Genomic DNA, 11,780 nt, shown 5'->3' with positions numbered 1-11,780 from the left:
GTCATTTAAGAGTTAGCTTAATAGTAATATCGTTTGATATTAAAATTATGAAAAAGATAATAAAATTATGAAAAAGAAACGTCATGTCACCGCTAAAAATATTCTAGTGATTTTGGTTGGCGTCTGTAATGAATGTGAACAGATAAAACTTTTAAAGGTGGGGGTTCGGTATGGAAAGTAAGAAAGTTGGCATTTGGCAAAAGGTGATGGAAGGAGAGAAAAAAGTTCCCATACTTTTCCCCTTGTCTCTTCATATAACAAATCCAGGTTGGTGATTTATGCACAAATCTTTTTGGAAATATAAGTTATTATAGTATTATTGTTTATTATATATATATATATACACACACACAAACACACAGACACACATATATATATATATATATATATGTATGTATGTCTTGGTAGCAATATTGTATATACAATCAGAAATTCATTAAGATTTATAAGAAGAAAAAGGGTACAAGTGATAGATAGAGAAAGCTGGAGGCTGGATGGAAGCCAGTTCTTCGTTCTTACGGTTTCCTGCTTCTTTTCACTTGTTAATATCATGTTTAGAAAATGAGCACTAGAATGTAAACCAGAAAAAAGAAATTGTAATACTTGAAAAACTTTAATAGTGGTTAAGGTGTATCCATCAATCAAGAAAAATTCATTAACTAATGATTGGAAAAAAAAAAAGATATTTTTCTTTCACAAACTAGGGTTATTCTTTCTTGTTTTCAGCAATATTCTTTTCAGTTTTTGGTGTTGCTGTTTGATTTTTGCTTTATTTCTGGCCGCTACCCACAAGCATAGATTCCTCTCTCTCTCTCTAGATGTTGTCTGTGTCTGTCTGTCTATGTTGCAAGAGCTCTCTCTCTCTAATGAATGGATGAATGTGCTCAACTCTGGCATGGATTCTCTCTGCTCTCTTCCTACTTTTGTCCCTTTCTTTAGCTCTCCTTTTCATTGATGCTTTGCTTTGCTGTGCTTTCTCTCCTTTTGAGTTTCTAGGCGGTTTTTGGCGTAGCTGGTATGCATTGCACACTGATCTTAATAGTGACAAATGATGCATATTAACACATGTTTTATTCCATTTTTCTCACTCTTGCCCCCAACCCCATTTGCCTATAAATACACTCTCATTCTGGGTTTTCTACATTGCAGTGCCTTCTCCTAGCTTGTTGCAATAGAGCGGCCTGTTTAGCGCAGCAGCTTACCCGAAAAACACACAAAGATGAGCTATACGCATTCTAACATGTCTTCTGGTTGGTTTCCTGCCCATCATATGTATAGCATTAGCACCTTTCATTGTCTAAATTTGTTCAAGTCTATATATCTTTACTATATTTCATTCAATTGTTAGGTAACTCAATTTCCAGTTTTTGCTGTCTTAAGTTTTGTGTTCTTATTATTAATTTCTACTAGTGCAATGAACGGTGATTTTCTTGGTCCATATCCTTGAAAAAAGAGAATTGTGGCAGCATAAACCTGTATAGTTGCTGAGTAGCCACTTTTTGTTGACAAAAATTTCAGGTAGCAGAACTGCTAAGAGAATTGAGTTTGGTAGGACACATGTGGTGAGGCCCAAAGGAAAGCATCAAGCAACAATGGTCTGGCTGCATGGACTTGGAGATAACGGCTCAAGGTACTGTTTCTCTGTCCCTTTCTATTCCTTTGCTCTGTTTGTGAGTGATATACCGTACGTTGTTGCGGTTCTGTATCTGATAGGCCTTCTCTTGAAGATACTCTATCCAATGTTGTGGCACATAGAGAAGTTCTTCCAACTAATGTTGTGGCGCATAGAGCAGACAACATGAATACCATATAAGTTTCCTACTCAGCTGTTTACAGTAGTAATCCTCAGTTAAATAGTTAAGTTCATAATCGAATTTGAGTATCAAGTGTGCTTTTCCATTACACCGCCAAACTACATCCTTCTCCATTTCCTATTAACTTTATCATAAGACAGGTTTTTTTCTATATTTGGTGTTTATAACCTGATTTATCATCACCGGTCAATATATTTCTTCATTCCTTCCCTTTTGTATGAAGTACACGTCCTTTAATGGAAGGATGAACTTTTTGGTTTTTTCGTATATGAGAAAAAGGAATCGTGTTTCAGGAAATGTCAACACCTGTACATACTCTATAACTTGAAAAAGGAGGGCTCCATTATACATCTTTTCAGCATCTTTTCAGTGAGGTTCTCAATCGAATAAATTCGATTAAGAGAGCAGTAGCACCGTGAGATTATATGATATGATAAATGTCCCTTTCACTTCTAATCTGATCCATGGCAAACTTAATTTGGGAAACCTTGATTTGGAAATAGTATATGCCAAAGTCATTACTGGGGGGCCGCTAGTTTACTTTGTTCTCCAAGTGGGTAACCAGAAATACACTTAATTTGTTTACTGATATGCTTTCTAAGTATTGATTATTCTTACTTGATCAACACATGAACTGGTTCCGTTCCTTTTATCCTCGATACAATTCTGGACTTTTTACCGCACTTGTGCTTTCATTGCTTGTGTTGATGCTTTCTCAACTAGTATGCTGTCATGTTCAAAAGAGCTGCACAGGCTTCACCTGCTGTTTCAATTTATTTTAGCCGTTGAAGTTTCTGCGTGTTGAATAATGTAAGAGTTATATGTCTCATGTTATGCTCCTTCTCTCTGTAGCACATCTCAAATGTTGGAATCTCTACCACTTCCAAATGTAAGCATATATGTCTCTCCAACTATTTTGTAAGCTTAAGAATTTGTATTTCTGTTCGCACATGCTTATATCTCTCTACTTTGTTCAACCTGTGCGTTAATTACCTTTGGTAATATATGAAACAGATTAAGTGGATCTGCCCAACTGCTCCTACCCGTCCTGTGGCTGTACTAGGTGGATTTCCTTGCACTGCATGTAAGATTATATTTCGGTTAGATGAAGAAGTAGTTTGCTTTGCACTTCATACTCTCATGAGTCATAACCAAAGAAAAGAAAAACTAAATTTCTTCAGATGAAATCCAGTATCTGGTGGTGCTTTGATATTGATAATAATCTTCTGAATTATTCGATTCTTTTTCAGGGTTTGAAATGGGAGAGCTTTCAGATGATGGTCCAGATGATTGGGAGAATTTAGATGCTTCAGCAGCGCATATTGCGAACTTGTTGTCAACTGAGCCAGCTGATGGTGCGTTCAGTTCTAAACTACTTTAAAATTATTAACTTCCTGGGATTCTTTTTCCTCCGTTTCTTACAAATCATCATCGTTAAAACGTGCACAAGTTTTCAAGAAATTTTTCCGAGTTTATGCAGGTTGTTTTCATTTCTGAATGTTTGAAATGTTTATCACGTTTTCTTATGGCAGTTAAAGTCGGTATTGGAGGCTTTAGCATGGGTGCTGCAATGGCCCTTTACTCTGCAACTTGTTATGCTGCGGGTAGGTACGGAAATGGCAACCCATACCCTCTCAATCTGAGGGCAGTTGTTGGACTAAGTGGCTGGCTTCCAGGAGCAAGGTATGACTTTGTACCCGTTGATCCGAGTATCAATATCAAAAGACTTCCATGTCCGACAATTAAAAGGTTTGCAACTTTGTGCAGGAGCTTATGGAACAAAATAGAAGGTTCACACGAGGCTTTGAGGCGTGCCGCATCATTACCCATTTTGCAATGCCATGGAACCAGTATGTCTCCATAGAACTTTTTTTGCCAATACTGCAGTTTGCATTTATTTGAACAGTTTCTAGTCACTTGATATATGTCACACACCAGAAGCCAGTATGCTGCATTGTAGATGATCGACAATCAGTATGCGAAACTGATCACACATTTTTTGTAGGTGATGGTGAAGTAGCCTACAAATATGGAGAGAAATCAGTCCAGTGCTTGACTTCAGCAGGATTCCGATACCTTTCGTTCAAACCATTTGAAGGGTAAAGATTCATTTCCATAAGAAAAACATACTCAAATAACATATCTTGTTCAAACCCTTATGAGGTTTAAGCAGATTTTCTGAGTATTTCGTTTAACATTTCAGGCTCGGCCACTACACTATCCCTAAAGAGATGAATGAGGTCTCCAGTTGGCTTTCTGCACGGCTGGGGCTTGACGGGTATCGCTCATAAATCTGACAGTTTCCGCCTGGAGCTAATGAGGAAGTAGTATGTATCTAACAATAATGAATGAGAAACGCACATGTACAAGTAGGCGTTATAAAAAATGGGGCATGGAGTATATGAGTACAGCAGCTAGATTGACCTTTCTAATTCCCATTTGTGTTCTGTTCTTCCCTACAAATAAAGTTTTGGGTGTGATATTCGTATACCACTTGTAGGCAGTAGTGAGTAGGGACTGAATTTTGGATGTACTTTGTTTTGGTATTCATTAATGTATTATTATTATTATTATATTATTTTACGAGTTTGTACTTTTATTTTTTGTATTTTGATAGAACGATATTGCAAGAGGAGCATGCAAGTTCATCATAAGAGTGAAAGCAGATTGCACCAACAGAGTAATTGCAAGTTTGCACTCAAGTAATGACTGCTTGTTTTTTGATACAACGATATGACCGAGCTTTGCAATGGCATCAAGAAATAGCACTGCCTTTTAGAACAAGGCTTACCGAACTTCTGGCAATACAGAGGTAGTCTTTGGATGAATTTGCGGAAGTTGGAAGCCGATCAGTAGCTTTGTCCAGTTATCCTGCTCAATGCTGTAAGCTGTAAGCAGATTGTCCATAATCAGCTCTGAAAAACATCCGAATCGTGCCTCGTACCAATTGTTCTTGTTGGTAGCTCCATCATCATTCCCAATTTCACTAGTGCCTTCTTTAGAAGTGTGGTACGGGGTAAGAGGAGGGAAAAAAGGCACAGCGTGCAAAATGAATTTGCGGCCACTTCTCAAGCCTGTAGGAGAGCTCGACCTTAACCTGGATCGGGGATTGTGGAAGTGAGACACGTTTCTTGTTTGGTGAGCTAACCATTACAACCTTGGAAGGGTAAGAAGTTTCCCCAAGTATCTCAGGTGTATCATCATCCATCATGTCATGATGTGCACCAGCAGAACTCAGTACACAGGGAACGTTACCTTCAGGTAACTACTGGGTGGCAATGACGGGTGAACAGCCCCAGTTCAAGCGTCCAGTATCTGATGGATGCTTACTTGATGGCAGTTGCGCTTGTGGAATTTTCCCAGAGTTTCTTCTACTTGATGAAGCTGAAGAAATCGCTGGACGTGAGGTAGGATTTATCAATGGTGTAAGATTTGCTTATATCAGAAAGTACTTCAAATGTCGGAGAGTTTGATTGATGCTCGCAGCCAGCTTCGCAGTAGGGTGGGGTTCCCACCTTTTAGCTCCGTTATATACTGACTCTGCAATTGTAGGATAACAGAACAAAACCATCTTAAATCTCTATTGTTTCATTGTCTTTGCTGCTGAAACACGATAGTCGTACACTCGTATACAAAAAAGAACGAGTGAAGACCAAAAAAGTGAGGTGTATCATATCAAACAAAATCTGACCTGCCATAGTGCCAAAGGTATTTTGGCAATCCTCGCATCGACATCCTCCAAAACAGCCAACTTTAGCCTTCCGGAACAACAAAGGAGAAAAAAAATGATAAATCAAGTTCCTTGTCCAAATCTAGTTCAATGAACTCGGAGAAACACCATGTTTCAGAAGCAGGAGATACACTGAAGTGAAAGGTAAAAATGTACATATAAACCTGGTACCGTTCACAGTATTTTTCGAGACACTTTGACTTCTTGCAATTGCAACCTCTCTTGTGCCTGGCTGAGGATGTGGTCATCAAGTTCTGGTCTTCCTGTGGACAGTTCTCATGCTCATAATTCTTCCAAATGAACAACACAAAAGAACAACCCATAGTATGACATGGATTACTGTAGAGTTGGCCGAAGAATCAATGGCATTGTCAACAACTTTTGAAGTAAATGCAAGTGGATTACGAGATTCAATGTGATGATGAATCTCAAAAACTGTGTGCTCAAACTCAGGCTTGTTATAGCAGTTTTGACATGCATAAGAATCCAGACAATAAACTCCAGCTGAAAAGCACTCACAATAACTGCCAATGATGAGAACACGCTGAGACGAACTGCTAGAATAAACAATCGTTGACTTGTATTTGTTGAATTGTAAGCTCTGAGTTGATTAGAATTAGAAAGAATAAGCTTTGTTATTTAAAGGTGTATTCACCTGAGTTAAAAATACCAAGTGTAAGGCTCATGATGTAAGGCTGACATTGCTATGTGTAAGAATCCTAGAATATAGCTAGAAGAGGGGCTGGGATCACTTTGATGTGTAAAGGATCCCAGCTGTATAACTAACCATTATACAGTGCACGAGTAGAGTGTGCTGAGAGAGAAGTATCAGAAATCCTTTTGTGTTCATCACCATTTTTCTTTCATTCTTTGTTTCACTTTCTTATCATTCAAATATAATTATAACACTGTAGAAACAACAACACTATTTCCCTATTTGTCAACAAGTTACTATGGGAAATTTGTTGTTTATAAGCTCAACTGAGATGGTTTTCATGGAGTTTTCTTTTTTTATACACAAACGTCTGAAAAAAAATTGAATTCTAAAAGAACAATTCATATTACACCAAAATGAGCGCTATTCACATACTTCCTATTCGCTTACAGTTTCAAGCACTTAGACCTCCTACAGTTGCAACGTTTGAGGCCTCACTCGTGTATGCCTCTTTCTTCCTCAATGCAGTTCAAACACAAAATTATGTAGCCATGTGAAAACAAAAATGAAGACTAGTACTCTGATAATATTGTACTTGCCTTTTCCTTTTGTGGCTCAGTTGGTTTAACTCGTTGATTGAGTCAGTGTCCTGCGAAGGAGACACACCTGCATCACAAGGATCTGCCTCCTGATCAACAAGCATCAGATGCCGAGACCACATAAAGGCTTCATAGTTTCTGTAGAATAAAAATTGAAAGAACTAGGTTCAGTAACAGCTTAACTTTCATGCTGACCACTGGCCACATGAGAATAAAATATCCCACATACAGGTGAAATCAAGGCACTACTTGAGTTAGTTCATAGCTATGTTCTTGCTTTTTCCATGCTGCTCTGGTGTGTTCAGATACCCCGTCAATTTCTTGCTTGAAAAAAATATTTGAGGTCATGGACGTAGATTCAAATGTAAACCAATATTAGAATGGATGGGAGCGACAGCGGCAGAGTTTACACTAATGTGGGCTAATGTGATAGACTCATAGGGGTACGAAGGAAATTGTGAAGGGTCAAGGCGAATAGCACGTGGACAACCTGAGGCTCTGTTATGAAAGCGGGATTCTTGGAGTTTATTGGGATAGTTAACTTGTTTGCTTTTGCAACCTCGAATTGAAAATGCCTACGAGTACCACATTGATTTTGAGCAACCTCCTACATTCCAATGCAGAAATATTCAGTGGCATGTGTGAGTAATCTGTTAGCAACTGCTGCAAATGAGGAACACTACTTTTGACATGAAAAATTTCCTAAGAAAAAATATCAACATAATACAGCTTTACTGGAAGATATAATCATGAGACAACTATGAAGAAAAATATATTATACGCAATTGTACCTTAACCGATCCTTTTAGTACTTTGTCCTCGCTTTTGAATATTCATATGACTGACCACTAACATTTAGTTCATCATATATACAACCTGCACTCTGCAACTTAACATCGAGAAAAAACCAACTTGTAAATAAAAATTAACAAGTAAGCTCGAGTTGAACTAAATTTATAATTTCATGTTAAACTTTAAAATATACTCTAAGGGTGTGTTTGTTTGCCCTCTCTAGGTTTCACTAGACTGGATTAGATTAAGTTTTTGTGTAAGCCTGTGTTTGGTTCTAGCAGGGACTAACTTTAATGGGACAAAGTGGGACTCGCATGGATTAACGGGTTCGCTAAAGGGTCTTAGCGAGACCCCCCAATTTTGGGCGGACTGCTAAGACCAATGAGCTTCGCTTCGTCTCTCCCCGCTTCGCCCGTCCCATCTTCTTCTTCCTCACTTGCTAAACCATTTTCAAAACCAGATAGCGCAATCTGAAACCCAGAATTTGACCCAAAATTCGAAACAATCCAGAATTTCAAACCCATTTTCAAAAATCCAACCAAGAATTCGAAACAAAAAATAAAAACAAATTTACAAAATCGTTGTGCTTCTATCGTTCCATCAGCTGCACATTAGTTGTTCCAGTACCACCAAAATCCAAGTCGCGCCATGGGATCTGTTGATTTTGTGATTTGTTCGTTTTGCTTAGCTGTGAGAAGGGGAGTTTTTGTCGACGACGAGTGGGATGAGCATCGATACCTCTGCACTAAGAGGGAGAAAGAGGAAATGAAGATGTGAGAAAAAGTGAAGAGGGAGAGGTGTGTCGTCTGCAAAGTTGTGAGAAAGAGGAAAGGGGAAGTTGTCGTGAGGAGAAGAAAGGAAGCTCTTTCCAGAAAAGAGTAGGGCAAGCTGCAGAAGATATTAAAAAATAACTAATGAAGAAGATATTTTTATAAATATAATAGTTATTTTTTTTTTATAATTTAAAAGTGAATTAAAAAAAAAACTGATATTACACAATGGAAAAATTTTGGGCGTTGGGCACATGTAATTGGAACTATTAAAATAAAACAAATGTAGTGCTAGTCTAAGCAAACACAAATCTGGTGAACAGTATTGTTTTCATTATCCTGCTTCTTAGTCCGACACTGCAACAAACGCTTCACTAAGCTAGTCCAGCTTAGTCTAGTCTAAGTCAGTCCAGCTTAGTCCCTGCAGCTAGTCCAGTCCGAGACAGTCCGTACAACAAACGCACCCTAAGTCCTTACATTCACCTTAGCTGTAACAATCCATCTCGGGATTTATGGAACAAAAAGGGTATTTTTGTATTTTCACCAAGTTTGAGGATATTTTCCTTTTAAAAATGGTTTTTGGGTCTTAAATGGTGTGCCCAAGGGGCCCACCCCCTGTTTTGTCCCCCGGTTCCCTTTCCCTTTCTTTTATTTTTTTCTTCTTTCTTTTGAAAAGTCTTCATCTTTCTCTCTTTTGCCTCACTCTCCCTTATCACTCTTTCTCGGCTCTCTCTATCTCAGCCCCTCCGAGGGCTTTTCTTACCAACAAACAACACCACAACAACATCAACATCTCCATTAGCACCCTAGTGAGCTTAGAATCAAATGAGAACACCCCGAACCCCTCCCTTTCTCTCTGCCTACACTGTTCACCGAAGTTCTCCAGTGAGTTTCCTCCTCCTCCGGCAAAGGTAAGCCTTGAGCCTCATCCAATAGTTGTAGATCATGTCTTACTGTATGTTTGGAAGTGGTTTTAAGAATTTTTATCGATGTTTGGACGTAGGAACCTCACGGGGGAAAACTTCCCCAGTTTTTCGGTGAGCACCACCTCTTTCGAGGAAATTTCCTGCAAAACCACGACAAGTTGGCTGACGTGCAAGGTATCAATCTCTTCCTCTCGCTGAGTACTACAACTTTCCTTTTTGTTTCACCCAATTTCATGGAGTATTGAAGAAGTTATATCCATTTGAATCTTACCCAGTTTTCGGTGACCTCAGTGACTTTCGAGGCATTTTTTCGGTCAAACTACAACGAGTTAGACGTCGTACGAGGTACCTTTCTTTTCGTCTCATCGAGAACTATGATTTTCATTTTTGAATCACTCGATTTCGTTGAATATTGATAAAGTTATTAACGTTTAAAGTTTGTTTAGAATTCCGACCGAAATCCTGCCTTCTTCTGCGGTGAAGTCAAACAACCAGGCCTTTGGGCCTTGAGCGCCGGCCCTCTTTGCTAACCCAAGCTTTTTAGAACTCGGGCCCAAATCCTTTAATCTATTAATATTTATTTATTTAGTTCTATAAAAACCCAAAAGAACTGGTTGGGCCTTTAAGCCCTTAACCCTTTAACCCTATTTGGACCTGAGGCCTTGGGGCCATGGACTCGGTCCACTAACCCTAGGCCCAACCCGGATCCAACCCTAATCCCAGACCCGTTGACTGACCCGGACCCATTGACCGTTGACCAGTCTAACCTTTGACCCGATCAACGTTGACCGTTGACTTTGACTTTCGGGTTGACTTTTCTGATTTCGTCTAGAACCCCTCCTAAGCTAATTTCGACGTCCTAAACCCGTTTCCGACATTCGTTTTCCCAAATTAAGTCGTTTGAGTAGAGTTTGACTAAATGTACCCTTTATGTGCTTAGGGGCAATTATTATGGAGTTTCTGTCTTTGCTAGTTGTGTGACTCTTCGGCGGCAAAGTATCTGTGAGTGGACCCCTTCTAAAAATGCATGTTTTAATAATAGAAATGCATACATGAAAAGCATGATTTGATGATTACGTTTTATGAAACGTTTTGTGAGATAACATGCTTACTGAGGCCATTTTGAATTATTACTATTTTTCTTATAATCCGTGTTCTTATAGAATATCTGATGGATGACAATATGATATTTAGAACATGTTTCAAACATCTCTTTATAGTATAGATGATGGATGACTTTATACTATGAAGTTGCCTTTCAATATATATATATATATATGTTCAATGGTTTTGTACTTACCTAGTGGTCATTTCCGCTATGGGACGTAGGGATAGGGCCTGGAGTGTGTTTCCTCTGGCTATTTAGCATAGCGACGGGGAGCCGGCATGGGGCTTGAGCGTAAATTTTCTCTGACTGTCTGCTCAAAGACCCGAGCCGGCATGGGGCCTAGGGGTTATCAGACAATTCACTAGTGATTATTATATATACAAGTTATGATTTGAGATATTGAATGGCATGCTAGGTTTCAGAAAACCTATGTTTATCATGATATATGTTTTTTCAGAAAACCTGGGGGTTAGTGCGTTAATAACTGTTTTATTATATATATCAACTTGGTGCACTCATGTTTGTTTTGCACCCCCTTCAGGACTTAGAATCGAGGCATACAATCCTTGTGTCCAAACACTTCCGCATAGGCATCTTCGAGTCCTCTCGGTGTAGGACCCACTTAAATGCATGCTTCTTATTCTTTTATATTTATAAGTCTTATCTATCCCTTGTTTTCAGCATTTACACTCAATAAATGGATTTCGTCATCGTTGGGTGTCGGCCAGCACGTGCCTATCCTGGTATTTCAGGGAATATCAAGATCGGGGCTTGTCATTAGCTGCAGTCTCTCCACAATTTTGTGCTCCGAAAACTAGATCTATATTTGTGCAAGACTCCTTGGCTTTTTCAAATGTAACCCTCAATAACTCTTTTTCAGCTTTACCATCCCTTGGATTGATTGCAATTTCACCCATTTCAATTGAACAAAAAGGCCGATCCTCTTCAGCTTGATCTGATAACATAAGGGCTTTATTTGCTCTACTACCAAAAGTAACATCATGAACTTCCGTGTTGGATTCTTTGCAAGAAATAAAACCATTGTGCGACACCCAAGGAGCTTCATCAGTGTGTTGCGAATGCAAATTAGTAAAATTTGCACATCCTGCCTCCACAGGGTCAGCCAGAAATTCATCAACATAGTTAGAAGGGCTGCACAGGACATCCTCGAAATGAGGACTTTGAACTAAAGTCATGTTACATTCTTTGTAAACATCTAAACCTGCTTCAACTGTATCATCCCTGTAAACATTTCAAAAAAAAAAATTTCAATTGAGATTTTCTCGGGAAAGTGACGAAACTAGAAGAAGAAGAAGAAGTAACAGCAACAGAGTAGTCGCAACATCATAACGATGATTACTTTTGAACTACTAATCAAGCGGGTAC

At 38.8% G+C, this 11,780-nt stretch overlaps 2 protein-coding genes across 5 annotated transcripts; one reads left to right on the top strand and one right to left on the bottom strand.

Moving 5' to 3' along the window:
• Nucleotides 1-211: 211 nt before the first annotated feature.
• Nucleotides 212-4,394, top strand: LOC126634240 (uncharacterized). 4 transcript variants are annotated; one of them, XM_050304748.1, is made up of 10 exons: nt 212-267; nt 1,150-1,250; nt 1,519-1,630; nt 2,667-2,703; nt 2,829-2,898; nt 3,065-3,169; nt 3,347-3,497; nt 3,582-3,664; nt 3,820-3,913; nt 4,018-4,394. In XM_050304748.1, exons 2-10 carry the CDS (start codon nt 1,220-1,222, stop codon nt 4,103-4,105), a joined length of 771 nt encoding a protein of 256 aa, XP_050160705.1. In that variant the 5' UTR covers nt 212-267; nt 1,150-1,219; the 3' UTR covers nt 4,106-4,394. The 4 variants fall into 4 exon arrangements, with proteins under 4 accessions (XP_050160705.1, XP_050160703.1, XP_050160704.1 ...); XM_050304746.1 differs by lacking the exon at nt 212-267 and adding an exon at nt 456-520; XM_050304747.1 differs by lacking the exon at nt 212-267 and adding an exon at nt 696-893.
• A 933-nt stretch (nt 4,395-5,327) lies between these two features.
• Nucleotides 5,328-8,114, bottom strand: LOC126633896 (protein tesmin/TSO1-like CXC 2). The gene is made up of 6 exons (XM_050304427.1): nt 7,942-8,114; nt 6,866-6,936; nt 6,650-6,692; nt 5,885-6,068; nt 5,709-5,807; nt 5,328-5,572 (listed from the first exon to the last, which is right to left on the bottom strand). Exons 1-6 carry the CDS (start codon nt 8,112-8,114, stop codon nt 5,387-5,389), a joined length of 756 nt encoding a protein of 251 aa, XP_050160384.1. The 3' UTR covers nt 5,328-5,386.
• Nucleotides 8,115-11,780: the final 3,666 nt, after the last annotated feature.

This window comes from Malus sylvestris, chromosome 9 (assembly GCF_916048215.2).
Source record: "Malus sylvestris chromosome 9, drMalSylv7.2, whole genome shotgun sequence".
Lineage (NCBI taxonomy): Eukaryota > Viridiplantae > Streptophyta > Magnoliopsida > Rosales > Rosaceae > Malus > Malus sylvestris.
The sequence above is the reverse complement of the archived record's forward strand: the minus strand, read 5'-3'. Positions and strand labels throughout refer to the sequence as shown.

Bases quoted from the DNA above. Each gene is read 5' to 3' on its own strand.
- LOC126633896 (XM_050304427.1), bottom strand. From the start codon at position 8,114: ATGGGTTTGAAATTCTGGATTGTTTCGAATTTTGGGTCAAATTCTGGG. The intron at 5,808-5,884 runs GTAATCCATGTC...AACTGTCCACAG, and splicing joins ATTCTTCGGCCAACTCTACA to GAAGACCAGAACTTGATGAC. The intron at 5,573-5,708 runs GTTTATATGTAC...TTGTTCCGGAAG, and splicing joins AATACTGTGAACGGTACCAG to GCTAAAGTTGGCTGTTTTGG.
- LOC126634240 (XM_050304748.1), top strand. From the start codon at position 1,220: ATGAGCTATACGCATTCTAACATGTCTTCTG. The intron at 2,704-2,828 runs GTAAGCATATAT...TATATGAAACAG, and splicing joins AATCTCTACCACTTCCAAAT to ATTAAGTGGATCTGCCCAAC. The intron at 2,899-3,064 runs GTAAGATTATAT...ATTCTTTTTCAG, and splicing joins TGGATTTCCTTGCACTGCAT to GGTTTGAAATGGGAGAGCTT.